This window comes from Apium graveolens, chromosome 6 (assembly GCF_009905375.1).
Source record: "Apium graveolens cultivar Ventura chromosome 6, ASM990537v1, whole genome shotgun sequence".
NCBI lineage: Eukaryota > Viridiplantae > Streptophyta > Magnoliopsida > Apiales > Apiaceae > Apium > Apium graveolens.
The window spans coordinates 267,916,320-267,935,429 of record NC_133652.1 but is presented as its reverse complement, the minus strand read 5'-3'; the positions used below and the strand labels follow the sequence as shown (position 1 = coordinate 267,935,429).

The following is a 19,110-nucleotide window of genomic DNA, read 5'->3' as shown; positions in this document are numbered from 1 at the left end:
TCACCAGGTTAGAAACAATTCCATTATTGTTGGCATTAGCAGCTAAGAACGACTGACAAGTCCATCATCTTGATGGGAAGACAGCGTTTCAAAATGGAGACATTAATGAGGAAGTATACGTTGCACAACCAAAGGGATACATCAAAGAAGGACATGAAGAATTAATGTATAAACTTTACAAAGCATTGTATGGCCTAAAGCAGGCACCACGTGCATGGTACGCAAAATTAAACAGCTGCTTGGAAAATCTTGGATTCAAATGGTGTCCCTCAGAACATGGTGTGTACACTCGACGAAATAAGGATGAAGTGCTGATAATATGTGTGTATGTCGATGACATACTGGTGACAGGCACTGACTTGTCAAGCATTGAGATTTTTAAGAAGCAGATGAGTCAAGTATTTGAAATGAGTGATATGGGATCATTGGCATATTACCTGGGAATAGAATTAAAGCAAGAAGATGGTGTTATCAAATTAAAACAAACGAGTTATGCTAAGAAAATTCTGGCACAAGCAGGTTTGACAGATTGTAATCCAACAAAATTTCCTATGGATCCTAAGGAGCAATTAACGAAGGATGAGAGTGGCAAAAGGGTTGACAGCACCAATTACAGGAGCTTAGTGGGTGGCTTACGATATCTGGTGCATACCAGACCAGACATAGCATTTTCAGTAGGGATGGTGAGCAGGCATATGGAGCACCCAACAATGTTGCATTTAAACGCAGTGAAGAGGATATTAAGGTATGTGAAAGGTACGTTGGAGCTGGGTCTTTCTTACTCAAAAACAAGTGGAAACAATATCTTGACAGATTTTTCAGACAGTGATTTTGCTGGTCATGTTGAGGATAGACGAAGTACAGGGGGAATGGCCTTCTACTTGAATGATAATTTGATAACATGGGTCTCTCAGAAGCAAAAATGTGTAGCATTGTCATCCTGCGAGGCGGAATTTATGGCTGCAACTGCAGCAGCATGTCAAAGCATATGGCTGCAGAATGTTCTACAACAGGTGACAAATGAGAAGATAGGATCAGTGACTCTTTACATTGACAACAAATCGGCTATAGACCTTGCCAAGAATCCTGTGTTTCATGGACGAAGCAAACACATTGATATTCGTTATCATTTCATTCGTCAATGCATTGAGCGTGGTGAAATTGAAGTAAAGCATGTTCCCGGTGAGAGTCATCGTGCAGATATTTTGACAAAAGCTTTGTCAACTGTAAAATTCGAGAAAATGAGAAAGCTCCTGGGAGTTAATAATGTTGCAAGTCCAATTCAAGATTAAGGGGGAGAATGTTGGAGTTAATCTTGGATATTTGATTACCTTATTTAGTCTAGCTGTTTGTTTAAGTAATTGATTTGGTCATTATATTTCAGAGAGATTTTAGGAGTGCCAACAAATAATGATAGGAGTGGAGTAATATTAAGAAGGTGGTGTGATTCTGTTTTCCTGATCTGGTGCCACAATCTGTGGTGTTTATTTTCTTTATAAGCTTTGTTTTTCTATTCAATAAAATATAGAGAAAGAGTTGTTGCTCAAAGTACTTTGTCTTGTGTTTAGTTTTACATATTTACTCATCTGGTGTCAAATAATTACAATTGTCTCAACATATCTCCGGTTAAACAAAAATCTAAGGTCTCAGTGTAAACTATCTCACTTGAATTATAAGTCTGCTAATATGACAGTTTTTTCTCTCTGTCTACTATGACAACTTTAGTCTTTCTTTCATAATCATTAGCATTTATCCATTTCGTTATTAAGTAAAATCATTTTATTATCAGATTACATCACTAGTTTTCAAACAGATTAAGTATTATGGTGATAAATGAGGATTCACGGGAGGATATGTATGCAAAGCTTGTTATCGAGGCGGATGATGAGGGAGGGGTTATAGTGCCGAACGAGGATATTGTGGTACAACAGGTTGGTTAGTAGATTCTTAACAGAGAGAAATGTTAATTTTAATGTCATGCAAAACTTAATGGCATCCCTATGGAGGTCAAAGGAGGGGATGGAGTTGCATGACATTGGGGGATTACGATACTCCTTCACGTTCTTTCATCCGATAGATATTCAGAAAGTTATTGGTGGAGGAGGTCCTTGGTCATTTGAACAAGCAACACTGGTATTGCACAAACTTGCAGAGGGTGAGGATCCGTGTACGGTTAAAATGAAGAGTGTGGAGATGTGGGTGCAAGCCTATGACATTCCAAGGGGATTCATATCAGAGAATATACTAAAGAGTGTGGGTACATCGGTGGGAACATTCATTCAGGTGGATTCAAATACGTTTGATGGAACCTGGAAACCATTTGTACGTATTAGAGTAGCAATCAATATACAAAAACCTCTGAAAAGAAGAATGAAGATTAAGAAGGAAGGGGGGATTGGAGTTGGATTAGTTTTAAATATGAACGTCTGGGAACGTTTTGTTTTGTTTGTGGTGTCCTGGGCCATTCTGATAGAGATTGTGGTATTGTGTATGGTGATTGAAAAAACATATGGTGTGTGGTTGCGAGCTCCGTCAAAGAATGCTGCTAAAGTTAATACGGGGGCGAAATGGTTACGTAACATGAATGATGGGAATAACCCACAGATAAAAAAGACTGGGCAGAGCACATCGTCAACGACGGTGGACGGTGACAGAACGGAGCTGGAACGATTAATGGAGGTGGATGAAGTGATTAGAGAAATTCACGGGGATTCTGGTGGAGTCCAAATCAGATTCCGTGATTTTAGCAAGCAGGAAAGGAGGGATAAGATAATGCCAGCAAATTTTCAAAAACAAACAACCGTGAAAATAAGTGGAGAAAATATAGAAAGGGATCAAATTGTGATTGATTCGAAAAGGAGACGTATAGAAGATAAGGAGAAGGAAAGTGTGGAGGGAATTGAGGATGGTTTAAATTTTGTAAATCAAACAGCTGAGCCAAAAAACGTGCAAGTGGCGGGTCCTGGGGTCCAGGCCCGCCTAGAATTATGAGTCTCCTTGCTTGGAACTATCGTGTGCTGGCCAACCCACGGACAGTTCGATTCGTAAGGGAATTAAATAATCAGTATAGGCCCGATATTATTTTTCTAAGTGAAACATTAGCCAAAAAGAATAAAGTAGAAAAAATAAAGAAGCAATTAGGTTTCGAGGGCTGCTTTGCTGTAGATGCTATTGGAGGAATAAGGAGGGAGGGGTTACAGTGGTTAATAGCTGCTCTAATTTTATTGACTTTGAGGTTATGCATGATCAAGTTGGAAGGTGGCGTTACACGGGTTACTATGGATTTCCGGAGAGAAGTAAACGAAGTGAAGCTTGGAGAATGTTAAAGCAATTGGCTATAGACTTTGTATTACCTTGGTGCATTATAAGAGACTTCAATGATATGATGACAGAAGATGAAAAGAAGGGAGGTCGTTGTCATCCTCGTGCATTATTGAATGGCTTTTCAGAAACAACAATGGAGTGTGGCTTACTTGATTTGGGTTTTACTGGAGATAAGTTTACTTGGGAACGGTGTAGAGGCACTGAACGATGGATTTCTGAAAGATTGGATAGAGGTCTGGCAACATCAGAATGGAGGAGTCTATTCCCAGAAGCAGAGATTAAAGTTCATGCACTGTCCACTTCGGACCACTTGCCTCTATGTTTACAGTTAGACAAATTTATGCCCCTAAGAGTAAAGGATTTCGATTTGAGAATATGTGGGTAAGGGAGAATGAATGTCGTAATATTATTCAAAGTTGTTGGAATGGGGGGAATAATAATGATATTTTGGATAAAATGGCTCTTTGTTGTGCTCGTCTCGAGGAGTGGGATGACGGATTGATAAAATAGTTGAAATCTCGAATGCATCAGTATAGCAAGGATATGCAGAGATTCAGGTCCAGACATGATGATGATGGAGTTCGTTTGTATCAAGAAGCTCGGTGGAATTATCTAAGATTGCTTAAGAAATAAGAAGTGTTTTGGCGTCAAAGAGCTAAACAGTATTGGCTTAGGGACGGTGACAAAAACACGAGATTCTTCCATAAGTTTGCGTCTATGAGGAAAGAACATAATAAAATCAAGAAGCTAAGGAATGAGGCTGGAGAATGGCAAGAAACAGATGATGCAATACAAGATATTATTGTGAAATATTTTGAGAACATATTCACTGCTACAACAAAGGAGGAGAGAATGTCGGATATAATCATGTTTAAACAAATTACTGAGGATCAAAGTTGTGCACTTACTCAGGAGGTAACTGAAGAGGAGATTAAAGCTGCCATTTTTGCAATACACCCTGAGAAATCACCGGGGATTGATGGGTTTCTTTCAGACTTATTGGCTAATTGTGAAGCAGGATGTTGTTGAGTTTTGTAGAGATTCTTTCGAAAGTGGCAAACTACTTGATCATGTGAATCAAACTCTTGCGTGTCTCATTCCTAAAGTGAAACAACCCAAGCAAGTATCTGACCTGAGACCTATATCACTCTGTAATGTACTAATGCGCATTCTTTCAAAAGTAATGGCCAATCGACTAAAACCTTGTTCGGGTTCAATTATATCTGAAGCACAGAGTGCATTTACTGAAGGGCGTCTTCTTACAGATAAAAGTTAATAGCATTTGAAATTAACCATTATATTCACAGAAAAACTCAGGGGCAGTATGGGGTGGCAGGGTTGAAGTTAGATGTGGCTAAAGCATATGATCGATTGGAATGGAAGTATATCGAGTTGATGATGAGTAAGTTTGGTTTTCCTCAGACTTGGATTAATCGAGTTATGGAATGTGTTAGGACTGTCTCATACACTTTTTTAAGGGATGGAAAATTCTTTGGAGATGTGAGACCTCAAAGGGGGATTCGTCAAGGAGATCATATCTCCCCCTACCTATACATTCTCTGTGTAGAAGGGTTGACTGGAATTATCCGTAAATATGAGGAGCGTGGACTGATTCATGGATGTCGAGTGGCTAGGGGAGCACCAAGTATATCTCATCTGCTCTTTGCAGATAATTGTTATCTCTTTTTTAGAGCCACACGGATGGAGGCTGGTATTGTACGGGATATTTTAAATAAATATGAATTGCTCTCTGGACAAATGGTAAACTATAATAAGTCAGACATTGTTTTTAGTCCTAATACATGAGTTAAGGAACAAGTAAGGGTGTGTGATTGTTTGGGCGTGTGAGAAAAAGCTAAACCAAGGAAGTACTTGGGTATGCCCATGAGTATTGGTAAGAGCAAAACGGAGGTGTTTGGTTTTCTCAGCGACAAAATCCAGCATAAACTCCAGTCATGGTGTAATAAGGCGTTGTCTAAAGCTCGTAAATTGACGCTGATCAAATCATCTGCACAAACAACACCTAATTTCTGGATGAGCTTATTTTTAATCCCGGAGACAATTTGCGATGAAATTGAGAGGAAGATGAATGCATTCTTATGGGGGGAGCGAATGGAAAAGGAGTGAAATGCTTGTCTTGGAAGAGATTATGTGCCCCTAAAGAATTTGGGGGGTTGGGTCTGAAGGAATTAAAAAAGTTCAATATGGCCATGCTTGCGAAACAAGGCTGGAGGTTACTCATTGAAGCAAATCAGTTGGTTAGTGCGGTGATGAAAGCAAAATATTATTCAGATTCGAGTGTTCTAAATGCTCAACTAGGTTCTAATCCTAGTTATGTGTGGCGTGGGATTTACCAAGCATTGGAGATGGTAAGAGATGGTACACGTAGAAAAATTGGTGACGGTGAGGATACGATGGTGTGGAAGGTGCATTGGTTACCGGATGATTTGCATGGTTTTATTACTACGGATGAATATACTCAGCTGGAGAATATTAAGGTTAGCAATTTAATGTCTGCTGACAAAAGTTGGGATGTTGAGTTACTTAATGATTTGTTCTGTGCTAGAGATGTTGATTTAATTAGGAGAATCCCAATTCATATGAGAGAGACCAGAGATTCGTGGTACTGGCTTTTAGACGAGAAGGGAGCATTTATGGTCAAGATAGCTATAGGTGGCTTCACGGGAAGTGTACTGATACTTATACAACTCTGTGGAAGAAACTATGGCATCTGAGACTTCCTAATAAGGTCTCTAATCTGTTATGGAGGTTGTGCAAGGGGTGTCTGCCTACTGCTATGGCACTGGAATCAAAACATGTTGACATAGATGTCCGATGTCCATGGTGTCACTCTGAGATTGAAATAGATGTGCATGTTATGTTTTTGTGCAATTTTGCGAAGACAGTCTGGTTAACCTCTGGTGTAAGCCACTTGGTGGAGTGTACAACATCTGACTTACCTTTTCAAATATTAACAAGAGTATTTGAGAATGGTACGAGAGATCAGTGGGTTGAAATTTCTATGATTTGTTGGAGCTTGTGGAATAGGAGGAATAGATGGGTCTGGCACCGTGTTAATGGATCAGTATTTGGTGTTCGTCATAGTGCAATCAATCTTCTCGCTGAGTGGAAGGAAGCCCAGGTGAAAGATGAGTATCGAAGGCTTAGAGGAGAGTTGGGTCGTAGGGTCTGGTGTCCACCGAAGGAGGGATGGATGAAGATAAACATCGATGCTGCATTGTTACTCGATGGCAGTAATGGTGTTGGTGCAGTTATTAGAGATAGTCAGGCTAAATTTGTAGGAGCCAGAGGTCGAAAAATAGCAGGAGCTTGGAAACCAAGGGAGGCCGAAACTATGGCTTTGAAGGAAGCCTTGTCTTGGGTTATGGCGGAAGGATATAATCCTTGTGTGTTTGAGACAGATTCGTATGAATTAGCTACTGCTTGCAATGGTAGACCGGGAGAGGCTTACTTCGAAACTATTGTAATGGATTGTATCCATATCTTAAAGCACGTTTGTCCTGTGCTAGTTGATTTTGCTTATCGTTCTGCGAATAGTGCAGCCCATGTTCTTGCACGAGCTGTCTATTCTATGTCAGATATAGGGGAGTGGGGTGTCACTCCACCTGATTTTCTTACTCATGCACTTGATTTGGATTTGAATTAATGCAAGTATGATTTACTTCAAAAAAAGGGGTCTCAACATCTTAAGCGAAAGATCTTAAGTTGGAGCCAACGAATGGTCTTAAAGATTTAAATTAACTTAATTGTAGTTTTTCTGTAATCAGTAAAAGCTTATCTCCTTTAGTCCTGATCTAGGGTCATATTGAAAAATATTAAAATAAGTAACTTATGACTAAAAATTAATAAGTGAAATAAATATCTATAAGTTATTGTTTAGATAATTTTACTTAAAAGATAGAATTTTTTTATTTAAATAATTTATAATAAATTTTAAATACAATTAACTTAGTTCGTGGATTAAAATTTGGAAAAAATTTAAAAACATATATTTCAAAATTAAAATTAATAAAAAATTGAAGAAATCAAAATAAGTTGAGAAAAAGTACATCGTTACTAACATATAAATTATCAGCTTATAAGTTGTAAATTCAACTTATAAGTTGGGTTGACAAATACTCGTCGTCGAATAAGTACCCACGGGCTTATAAGTGAATAAGTTACATTTTAAGTAACTTCCAAACAGGTCACTAGATGCTGGGTCTGGGAGTAGGGTTGTTAATGGATCAGATCTGGATCGGATTGGCCTTGATCCATATCCTGATCCATTTAATTTTACCGGATTCGGATCTGAATCGGAGTTTTGTCGGATTTTTTATAGACCGATCGATATCTGGATCCGTTAGGATCACGGGATGGAGCTTCGATCCGTTTATATATAAAAAAAAATGAGCATTGTTATGTGTACAAGAACATGAATTGAAATACGAGACACGATCACTTATCCTTGTGCAATTTCAAGAGCCACAGTCTTCACACGTAGCTTATCCTTGCAAAGAACAAGTCATTGTGAATATTATGTAGGTTGCAGTTGGTAATTATTTTGTTTTATAAAGCTAGAGATCTCAGTTTATTCCAGATATGTTGCACTGAACATGCTGATGAGAGCTATTACAGTGGACTCTCAGGCAGTGCAAAGGCATAGAGCCACCATTTTGGAATGTGTGAAGGTACAAAACTTGCTCCGCTTCTAGCGCTACGAAATATAAATTATGAAAGAAGTTATTATTCTTATACTGGACTTTCGGTGAAGTTATATATATTTCTGATATATAATGAATTATCTAGATCGGATCATTAACGGATCGGATCGATCTAAATTCATATCCGGTACTTATCGGATCAGATCGTTATCGGATTGGATTTTTTTCGGATCGGATTTTCATTTAAGTGATCCATATCCGTTTCATTAGCTTTCGGATCGGGCCGAATTTCCGATCCATTGACAGCCCTATCTGAGAGGATATTATGAGGTCAAAATTGGATGGCAGCAAAAACCGAAAAAAATAGATAATTATGAAAGGTATCATACATTGAATGTGGATCTCGGTTGTTGTACAAGTGATGCATGTAATTCCAATTAGTCATATGAAAGACAAAAAGTGTTACGCACAAACACAGTCATGTTATCTTTACAGCTGTGGCTGTAGTTTTCAAACTAATTTAAGTAGTTACTTGTTTAGTTTTACTTCATCATATAATCATATAATATACTGGTCTCATGTCATTGCACCTTCTAGGGGCTATTTGGTTCATAATTAACGAGTCCCGTTAACATAAATTAGAATCCGAGTGGATTAGTCATTTTGTTATACCCTTTGATAATATTCTCATTCCCATTCCTATTCCCAATCCCATCCACAATGACTACCAAAACGCCCCTCTAGCGATTCATAAACAATGTACCAGAAAATACAACACACACAATCATATTATCTTCGCAGCTCCTGCTGTAGGTTTCAAAATGATTTAAGTAATTACTTATCTCATTTTACTTCATCACATATTGGTCTTGTCACAGATCGAAAGTACAAGGTCAAAAAGTAGCTTTCTGATATATAGCTCCTTGTCTGATCACAGTATATATAGTACTACCAAAGTGTATGATTGTTGTGTGAAATGGGTATTAACATTCAACTTCAAGATATCATACTGTACTCCCTTGGATTTTTTTCTACTATTGTTTTATGGAGAATTTTTAGTACCTATGTCATAAGAAAGAACGCTAGCCCCGGACCACCAGAACCAGCCGGAAAATGGCCATTAATCGGTCACCTGCATCTTCTTGGAGGAAGCAAGATACTACATCATACACTTGCAGACATGGCTGATGAATACGGGCCAATCTTCTCTCTGAATCTGGGAACTAACAAAACTCTTGTGATCACTAGTTGGGAAGTTGCAAAAGAATGTTTTACAACACAAGACAAGGTTTTTGCCGCTCGTCCAAAATCTGTAGTTGGACAAGTAGTAGGATATAACAGTACAGTCATGATATTTCAGCAATATGGACCATACTGGCGCGAGATCCGTAAGCTTGCCATTATTGAGCTTCTATCCAATCGTAGACTGGATATGCTCAAACATGTTCGGGAATCAGAGGTGAATCTTTTCATCAAGGAGCTATATGAGGAATGGTCAGCCAATGGGAATGGAAGCAAAGTTGTGGTGGAAATGAGAGAAAGGTTTGGAGATCTGACAACAAATATTGTTGTCAGAACAGTGGCAGGCAAAAAATATTCTGGTACTGGTGAACATGGCAATGAAGAGTCGAGGCGATTTCAAAAGGCCATGGCAAATTTCATGCATTTAGGGGGGTTGTTGATGGTTTCTGATGCAATTCCCTTACTTGGTTGGATAGATACAGTTAGAGGCTACAAGGGCAAAATGAAGAAGACAGCAGAAGAGATTGATCATATACTTGGAAGCTGGTTAAAGGAGCATCAGCATAAAAGAAAAACTATCGGCAATAAACATTCAGAGGATGACTTCATTTATGTTATGCTGTCTGCCATGGACGGGAACCAGTTTCCCGGCATTGACACCGATACTGCCATCAAGGGCACCTGTCTAGTAAGTTATGCAAAATTCTCTGGTATAGGCATATATAATTTAAATACGTTAGATTTATTGAAACCATATAATCTACTTGTTTCTGCATATAAACCAATATTGTCTTTGCAGATGGTCATTGCATATTAGAAGATTGTTTTAGTGTTATCTATCCTATTATAATCAAAGCGTGACTTGATACAGTATTCTCGTGTGAAAAGCCTACGTTCTTAATTAAAAACTAGAACTGGAATTGCTCACACAGATATGTTTACAATAAATATTTGGTTGCAGAGTCTTATCTTAGGCGGTTATGACACGACATCAGCTACACTTATGTGGGCACTCTCACTATTACTAAACAACCGTCATGTGTTGAAGAAAGCACAAGATGAAATGGACCAGTACGTGGGAAGGGATCTCCAAGTAAGGGAATCAGATGTGAAGAATTTACCTTATTTGCAAGCCATTGTCAAGGAAACACTACGATTATATCCAGCAGCACCACTATCAGTCCAGCACGAAGCAATGGAAGATTGCACGGTGGCTGGATTCAACATTCCAGCAGGCACACGGTTAGTTGTGAACCTCTGGAAGATGCATCGTGACCCAAAAGTTTGGTCTGATCCCCTAGAGTTTCAACCAGACAGGTTTCTGCAAAAACATATTAATGTCGACATCTGGGGTCAGAATTTTGAGCTCTTACCATTTGGATCAGGACGGAGGTCATGCCCTGGTATCACATTCGCATTGCAGGTCCTCCACTTGACACTTGCTCAATTGCTTCATGGGTTTGAACTGGGAACTGTCTTGGACTCGTCCATTGATATGACTGAAAGTTCAGGTATTACTAACCCAAGAGCAACTTCACTGGAGGTTACTCTGACCCCAAGACTGCCTCCTGCAGTCTACCAATAAAACATCACCTTTGGTAGCTTAGTCTTCCTTCAAAGATACCAAGTTGTATGACTTTTATCTATAAAATGAAGATCAAATGTGATCTTTTGTATCAGTTAAAACAATAATATTAAACATTAAATGAGGCTCTATGATGGAAAATTGTTTTAAGTTACATTTTATGTATTTTGAACTTCATATAGATCTTGTATTCAAATTCAAGCTTCAAATTTTGATACTCATCTTCAGAGTAAGGAGCTTTACATAAAATTTTGTACTCAGATAAGAATCTGAAATCATGAACATAACAAAAAGAACTTATAATCACGTGTCTAAAAAATAGGAGCGATTTATAGCATTGTACTTCAAGATTCTGGTTTCCCCGAAACCTTGAACGTTCTTTCAATATTAGACAGTTTGGAGATTTAAACCCAATATCAGTATGGATTTCATAAATATATTCTGGTAGCTAGTACCTAGAAGCACATAGTTGAAAGAAATTTATATAAAAAATTTGAAAAAAAAAAAATTAAATGGTAAGGCGTGGAGTAAATCGAGTGAAAGGTCAGAACCCTGGTGGGAAGTCAGTCAGGATAACAATCATATACCTCACGCTAACTTTGGAAATCAAGCAGCTCACAGAAAGAGTTCTGAAATTTTCTGCGTTGCTCAGGTCAAATTATGCCAAATTGGACTGTGATGTTTGTATTAGGAACAAATGTGGTAAAGTCTGTGTCATATAGTAAAAGTAAAATAAGGACAACATTAGAAAGATAAGCTTATCAATTATTGGTTAAAGTCTAGATATCTTTGCTTGTAATCCAGAAGATAAAAAACAATCTTTCAGGATTACTTTTTATAAATTTCACAAAGATCTGCAATCCAAGGAAATGGAATTCAGCAATCCAGCTCAAGTCATAGTACTGTGTGGCCTAATTCTTCTTGTTACTGTTCTATGGAGGATCTTCGGTATCCATGCGAAAAGCAACAAGAGTGACTATGCTCCCCCGGAACCTGCTGGGGCATGGCCTATTATCGGTCACCTTCATCTTCTAGGAGCCAACAAGCTGTTGCATCATTTATTTGGAGACATGGCAGATAAACTTGGACCTATTTTTTGTTTACAACTAGGAATCCACAAAACACTCGTGGTAAGTAGCTGGGAAGTTGCAAGAGAGTGTTTTACTGATCAGGACAAAGTCTTCTCCAACCGTCCAGAATCTATAGCTGTGAAGATCATGGGATATGATCATGCTATGTTTGGTTTTCTTCCTTATGGCCCAAAGTGGCGTAATATACGTAAGCTAGTGATGGTTGAGCTTTTATCCAACCGGAGACTTGATAAGCTCAAGCATATTCCTGAATCAGAAGTCAATCTGTTTATCAAAGGGCTTTATGAGATATGGAATGTCAAAGGAGAAAGAAGCATGCCTGTAGTAGAACTGATGGAAAGATTTCGAGACCTAGCAACGAATATAGTGGTGAGAATGGTGGCAGGAAAGCGTTATTTTGGAAATGGTGGACATGAAAATGAGGAGTCCAGACGGTTTCAGAAAGCCTCGGAGGATTTCATGCATCTGTTAGGATTGTTTATGGTTTCTGATGCAGTTCCCCTGTTTGGTTGGATAGATTCACTAACCGGATACAAGGGAAAAATGAAGAAGACAGCCAAAGATATGGATCACATACTTGAGGGCTGGATAAAGGAGCATCACCAGAAACGGAAAATTTCATGCATAGATGAATCAGAGCAAGACTTTATGCATGTTATGCTGTCTTTCATGGAATCTGATCCAGATGCTCATAATTCCGATACAGCCATAAAGGCCAGTTGCCTGGTAAGTCAAACTACAACACTTACAACTTAAGAGGCAATGATAATTCATCTAATTCTATGTCAACTTCTAGCCTTAAAAGTTAAGAACTTATAAAGGAATATGTTACACTAATTATAATATTTACTTTAATTTACACCGTTATTATCCTTATTAAATACAGCCTATCTTAATTTAAGATCTGCCCTAACCAAAATAAATTTCTGCAAGTGCTTTGTTATGTATGAAATGTTCATCTGACTATCAACTAACTGCAACTAAATATTCCAAGTTAAAAGCTCATTTAGGCAGTAAAGCAAGTTTAAACTAAAATGTGCAGTTGTACCATTGGCCTTCTCCTTGCAGAGTCTTCTCTTAGGTGGATATGACACAGCAATGGTCACACTTACATGGGCAGTCTCCTTGCTACTAAACAACCGTCGTGTACTAGAAAAAGTTCAAGATGAATTGGAAAAACATGTTGGAAGAGATCGCCAAGTAAATCTTTCAGATGTGAAGAATCTAACTTACATGCAAGCCATTGTCAAGGAAACATTACGATTGTACCCAGCTACACCACTTAATCCACCTCGTGAAGCAACCGAAGATTGCACTGTGGCAGGCTTCCACATTCCAGCTGGCACACGCTTATTTGTGAACCTCTGGAAGCTGCAACGTGACCCTAGCGTTTGGTCTGATCCCCTAGAATTCCAACCTGAAAGGTTTATTGAAAAACATGTTGATGTCGAAATGTGGGGGCAGAATTTTGAATTGATACCATTTGGATCAGGAAGGAGGGTTTGCCCTGGCATCACACTCGGACTCCAGATTCTGCATTTGACACTGGCTCAGTTGCTTCATGGGTTTGAGCTAGCAACTGTTTCAGACTTGCCTATTGATATGACTGAAGGTCCAGGACTTACTAACCCGAAAGCAACACCCCTGGAAGTTACCATCAGGCCTCGGCTGGCTCCTTCTCTCTATGCATGAACCAGATTTGGACGTAGAATTATTTGGGTTCAGGACTTGTAATTTTGGGTAGTGTTCTGATTGCCCAAAAATAAATTATACATTTTCTCTTTCACTATTACAATTCACATATGAGCATATAAAACCAGTAATGCTAGCTCATATGTGCCGACCCTATATTGTATTTGATACTAAATTACCCCCTTACATAAATTGTATAATGTTATAAATTGACCACTCTTTCTACACCCCATATTTTTATAAGTGCTCACCCTTGATAATTAGTCAAGTTCTAAAGTTGAAATTCCTTGTTAAGAGTAAAAACTCTTTTTAAGAAGCCATTTTCATCAACATGGGCACATAATAGTTCTTCCTTAACTTTGAAAGTATTGTAATCCTCCATAGTGAAGCCCTTTTCTTTAGAGAATCTTCCATAGTTGGAGTTCTTTGCTAGCCCTAGGTAAGGAAGGCATCACGAGGTTGGCGGGTAATGTAGTTGGCCACCTTGAGGAGCTGGACTCGTTCCTCGTCAGATCTACTATAGTATGCCAAATTTTTTAGCATTGAAGCATCATCACCAAAATCATCAAACATTTTGTTGTAGTCTATTATTTTGGTAGACTGTAATATTCAAGGACAGCTAAAGAAGCATTTGATGGCAGTGTTTTAAAAATGCATCAAAGATGCGCAAAACTTGGCAAACACAAAAAAGATTGAGACAACTTTGATATTCCTAAAACTGAGTTGCCCAGAGACCAGGCTACGTAGAAAAGTAATATGTAAACCCGTAGAAAAATTGTGAGAAATTCAATAGATTAAAATGATGAATAGCTGCCCTTGTAGGAAGACAGATAACTGATTATGTGGCCTTAGCTACATATATTGCTAGTTGCTGTCAGCCAAAACTGCCTAACTCAAAATTATTTAAACTACTAAGGTCCATTGGAGGAGATAAGGAGATTTACATGTCATCGAAATCAATACATTATCACGATAGATTGAGAGACCAGACAGTTATTCATTTATTGTGCAGAGTACAGTTCTATAGTACTGTTCTAAGGGACGTGTGAATATACACCACATCTAAGGTATGATTTTCGGAGACCAGCTATTTGTTCTTCGTTATGATGTGCAATCCTTGTTTATTATTAGTATGTGATAATTATATCATCTTTTGTTAGTTAAAAAGCACCAGAACTCTCTTTCACAGCAAAAAGAACTAGATTTGAAAATTCATTGTTCTTTAATTAAATTAACATTTCTTCCATCTGGTAGAAAAATTTGCACTTCAACTTACAGCAAACTGATCATTACTTGGAGTAAAATATGCCACAAGCGTCCATGCAACTGAAATGAACAAATGTTAGATTAGAGGTATCAAATAAGTACCCAAAATTATTTCCAAATAAGACATGATAAATTTTGATTAATTAGAGTATAATCGACTCCCCAGTGCAAATAAAAGCATTATTGAATGGTGTAAAGTGAAATAACAAAGAATCGGAACTTTGATTCTGATTATGCGATTACACAAAGGATTTCCATAAAGAGTTTCGAGGTAACGCCAAATCGCAAATGCAGAATGATGTATATAGACTTTTCCAAACACTATCTACCTAAAAATATACATTTAGCTATACTGTTGGTGATCAGAAGTTAAGAATCTTGTTAAGTGGGTAGTGGGTACTGGTTAAACTCATCTATCATTGCCTCATTGGACAACAGTTAGAATAAAGCTAACAATTATTAGTAAACGCTTAAATTTGTCTGTTTGTAATATCTGAGTTATATCAGACATTTCCTTCAAATTGACAAACTAAACTCATCTGAATTGCATTTACAGTTAATCATTCAAAGAAATGGAACCCAGCATTCAGCCTCAAGTCTTAGTCCTGTGTGCCCTTACTTTTTTTGTTACTCTTTCATGGAAGGCCCTTAATAGGTATGCCAGAAGCAACAAAAGCGACTCTGCTCTCCCGGAACCTGCTGGTGCATGGCCATTTATCGGTCACATACATGTTCTACAAACCAGCAAGCTATTACATCATTTATTAGGATCCATGGCAGATAAACTTGGACCTGTCTTCTCGTTGAAACTAGGAATTCACAAGACGCTTGTGGTAAGTAGCTGGGAAGTTGCAAAAGAATGTTTTACAGTACAGGACAAAGTCTTTGCCACCCGTCCAAAATTTCTAGCCGTGGAGATCATGGGATATGACCATGGTATGCTCGGATTTCTTCCTTATGGGAGAAACTGGCGTGATCTGCGTAAGCTAGTAATGGTTGAGATGCTGTGCAATAGTAGACTTGATAAGCTCAAGCATGTTCCAGAATCAGAAGTCAATTTTTTTATCAAGGGGCTTTATGAGCTATGGATAAGCAAAGGAGACAGAAGCATGGCTGTATGGAACTAAAAGAGAGATTTGGGGACCTGACAATGAATATTATGGTGAGAATGGTGGCAGGAAAGCGTTATTTTGGCACTGGTGTGCATAAAAGTGAGGAGTCACAACGGTTCCAGAAGGCCTTGGGAAATTTCGTGCACTTAGTAGGGTCGTCTATGGTTTCTGACACAGTTCCTCTATTTGGTTGGATAGATTCGTTGACAGGATACAAGGGTAAAATGAAAAGGACAGCGAAAGAGATGGATCAAATAATTGAGAGCTGGATGAAGGAACATCGACAGAAAAGGGAACTTTCAAGCATTGATGAATTAGAGCAGGACTTTATGCATACTATGCTATCTGTAATGAAATCTGATCCGTCTTCTCAGATCACCGATACAGCTATCAAGGGAACTTGCCTGGTAAGTCTAAGATGAAACACATACACCTGAAACGACACCAGTAACTTTTTTTGGCATTAAATTCTATATCAAATTGTGACCTAACATGAAATGTTAAACACGGTTAAAGGAATATACTGCACTAGTTTTTCAAACTTAAATGCCTAAGTGCGTAGTGAGATCCGAGCATCACAGGTACTTTAGTTTTGCACCTTTACTATTTTAATCAGGGGATGAGCCTAAAAAGTCTGTCATGTGCCCTAACTAATAGAAATATTCTACAAGTACTTTGTTGTGTGTGTAGATATGAGGATATTGTTTTCATCTCTGTTCAGCAGACTCTCGACCCACTATAGTTAAATCTTCCATCGTAAAAAGCTCATTTTCAGCATGGAGAGGCAGCTTGTTTCACTGAGTTATGTGGTTGTACATTGGACTTCTCTGTGCAGAGTCTTCTCTTAGGTGGCTATAACAGAGGGATGGTCACACTTACATGGGCAGTCTCGTTGCTACTTAACAACCGCCACGTGCTGAAAAAGGTTCAAGATGAATTAGAAAGGCATGTGGGAAATAATCGCCAAGTAAATGAATCAGATGTGAAAAATCTCATCTACTTGCAAGCCATTGTTAAGGAAACATTACGATTATACCCGGCCGCACCAATTAATACACCTCATGAAGCAATGGAAGATTGCAGCGTGGCAGGCTTCCACATTCCAGCTGGAACTCGCTTAATTGTGAACCTTTTGAAGTTGCAACGTGACCCTAGCATTTGGTCTGATCCTCTAGAGTTCAAACCTGAGAGGTTCCTTGAGAAACACGTTGATGTGGACATGTACGGGAAGCATTTTGAACTGATACCGTTTGGATCAGGAAGAAGGGTATGCCCTGGCATCACACTTGCACTCCAGGTTCTGCACTTGACACTGGCCCAGTTGCTTCATGGGTTTGAGCTGGGAACTGTTTCAAATGAGCCTATCGAAATGACTGAAAGTGCAGGACTTACTAACCTAAAAGCGACTCCTTTGGAAGTTACCTTCAGGCCGCGGCTGCCTCCTTCTATCTATGTCTGAAACAAAGAGTTCAATTGCAAGTTATGCATGTACTCCTGAAGCCACAGAGGCAGTGTCCACCCTAGATGCACTAGTGAATTACTATTGTGACAACTTACTTAGAAATAAGCGTAGTTGTGCTTTTTCATCCATATCAGCAAGAATAATAAAACAATTGGTCATGCTATTTAATTTTTCATAATTTAAAGTTGAAAAAATTCATTTTCAATAATTTACAGTTGATTTATTTTTCATAATTTACCTAACAATGAGACATCTCTTAATTCGTTTCAATTTATGTTCTATTTTTTCTCTTGTGCCTTCTTTCTTACTTTCTAAACTAGCCAGTAAAGGTGTATGATTTATTATTGCAGACTCACCAGCATTACATCATCATCATCATGACTTCAGTAGCACTATTGCACTCTCAGGGGCCAAAGGGCCAAGTATCCTTATCTATATAAAGAACTCAATCACTGACAAGGGATAGTAACTTACGGGGAACTGACGTGGACCTGACATATTACAGTGTAACTCAAATCGAGAGAAGGCCAAATGATATCAAGGTGGTCAATATAAAAGAGAAGGTTGCTGTCCTACTGCTAGAGAAATGCAAGATAAAGGTGCTAAGAAATGTAAACTTATCTGTACAAGACAGCAGGAGGAGCTAAGAAATGTAAATAAAATGTATAATGACTCAACTTAAAGATATTTCATCCAGAAAATGACACGAGCAAGAAAATTAACAGTTTGCCAGGCCCTCGCAAAATGCTGGTGAACTGAAATAAAAAACAACTAAATAATGCAACGACAACAGAATACTGATTTAGATTTTGATTTCTCTTTTATTTTTAGTAGAGGCAAGATCCATATTACCTCCTCTTTTATAGGAACAGATACACCGAGTATGTTCGAGTTGGTTTACAAAATAATGATATTAGCATGAAGGCATGCCTTTTTTAACCCGAGGCAGGGCACCTATTGATGCTCTTCTTTGCCTTGTCTCTTTTAGTTTATTGTGAAACTCATTACAATTGTAAGATCCTTCAAGTCAACCTTATTAGTTTTGATGACTTAATCCTTAGACCCTAGTATTATTCAAATTTTACAGTTGACCAATATATATTATTACTCTGCAGTGTTTTAAAAGCCGATGATTAAGTCCAATTCCCGTTTTTTACAACCCGCCTGCCCTGTAACTAACGATATCCACTCATATTAAGTGTGGACACATATCAAACAGAGTACAACTGCATTATATGTTTTACGGTTATATAACATATCCTTGGAATATCCACTAAAATATCCCTGGGCTCAAGCAAGTTACCTGTATGCTGGCATGCTGTTTTTTCTCAGCCTTCAATTATTTTCCAATCACTCTTTCTGTGTATATATAAAGCCATATTGCTCCTTGTATTCATCATCAATAGAAAAAGAGTATATAAAAATATCGATTTTTTTTGTAGAATACTGAATACAGATCGAAGAGATCGTTGAAAATGTCAGATATGTTGAATGTGTGCATGGGAGAGCTAATAAAACTGAAGCAGAAAGTGCAGGTTAAGAGATCTCTGGTGTCAAGTGAAGTTTTTATTCAACAAGAAAGTAAAAATACTTCTTTCTGTGACCTTAATTCACCGGTGGAGGCTAAGAAAGATGTTAACAGTCTCTCGGAATCCACCATCTTCTTGATCAT

General features: G+C 38.2%; 4 protein-coding genes and 1 pseudogene across 4 annotated transcripts; all 5 read left to right on the top strand.

Annotated features, from left to right (window-relative positions):
* The first annotated feature begins 3,238 nt into the window (after positions 1 to 3,238).
* On the top strand, positions 3,239 to 3,709 carry LOC141666010 (uncharacterized). Its single transcript, XM_074471996.1, has one exon. The coding sequence runs from the start codon at positions 3,239 to 3,241 to the stop codon at positions 3,707 to 3,709; it is 471 nt and encodes a 156-aa protein (XP_074328097.1).
* Positions 3,710 to 6,121: 2,412 nt separating this feature from the next.
* LOC141666009 (uncharacterized) lies at positions 6,122 to 6,991 on the top strand. The gene has a single exon (XM_074471995.1). It carries the CDS (start codon positions 6,122 to 6,124, stop codon positions 6,989 to 6,991), a length of 870 nt encoding a protein of 289 aa, XP_074328096.1.
* Positions 6,992 to 8,574: 1,583 nt separating this feature from the next.
* On the top strand, positions 8,575 to 11,036 carry LOC141667425 (cytochrome P450 CYP82D47-like). Its single transcript, XM_074473919.1, has 2 exons — positions 8,575 to 9,918; positions 10,192 to 11,036. Exons 1-2 carry the CDS (start codon positions 8,965 to 8,967, stop codon positions 10,813 to 10,815), a joined length of 1,578 nt encoding a protein of 525 aa, XP_074330020.1. The 5' UTR covers positions 8,575 to 8,964; the 3' UTR covers positions 10,816 to 11,036.
* A 521-nt stretch (positions 11,037 to 11,557) lies between these two features.
* Positions 11,558 to 13,811, top strand: LOC141667426 (cytochrome P450 CYP82D47-like). Its single transcript, XM_074473920.1, has 2 exons — positions 11,558 to 12,632; positions 12,975 to 13,811. Exons 1-2 carry the CDS (start codon positions 11,685 to 11,687, stop codon positions 13,596 to 13,598), a joined length of 1,572 nt encoding a protein of 523 aa, XP_074330021.1. The 5' UTR covers positions 11,558 to 11,684; the 3' UTR covers positions 13,599 to 13,811.
* Positions 13,812 to 14,977: 1,166 nt separating this feature from the next.
* LOC141667424 (cytochrome P450 CYP82D47-like) lies at positions 14,978 to 17,660 on the top strand (annotated as a pseudogene).
* Positions 17,661 to 19,110: the final 1,450 nt, after the last annotated feature.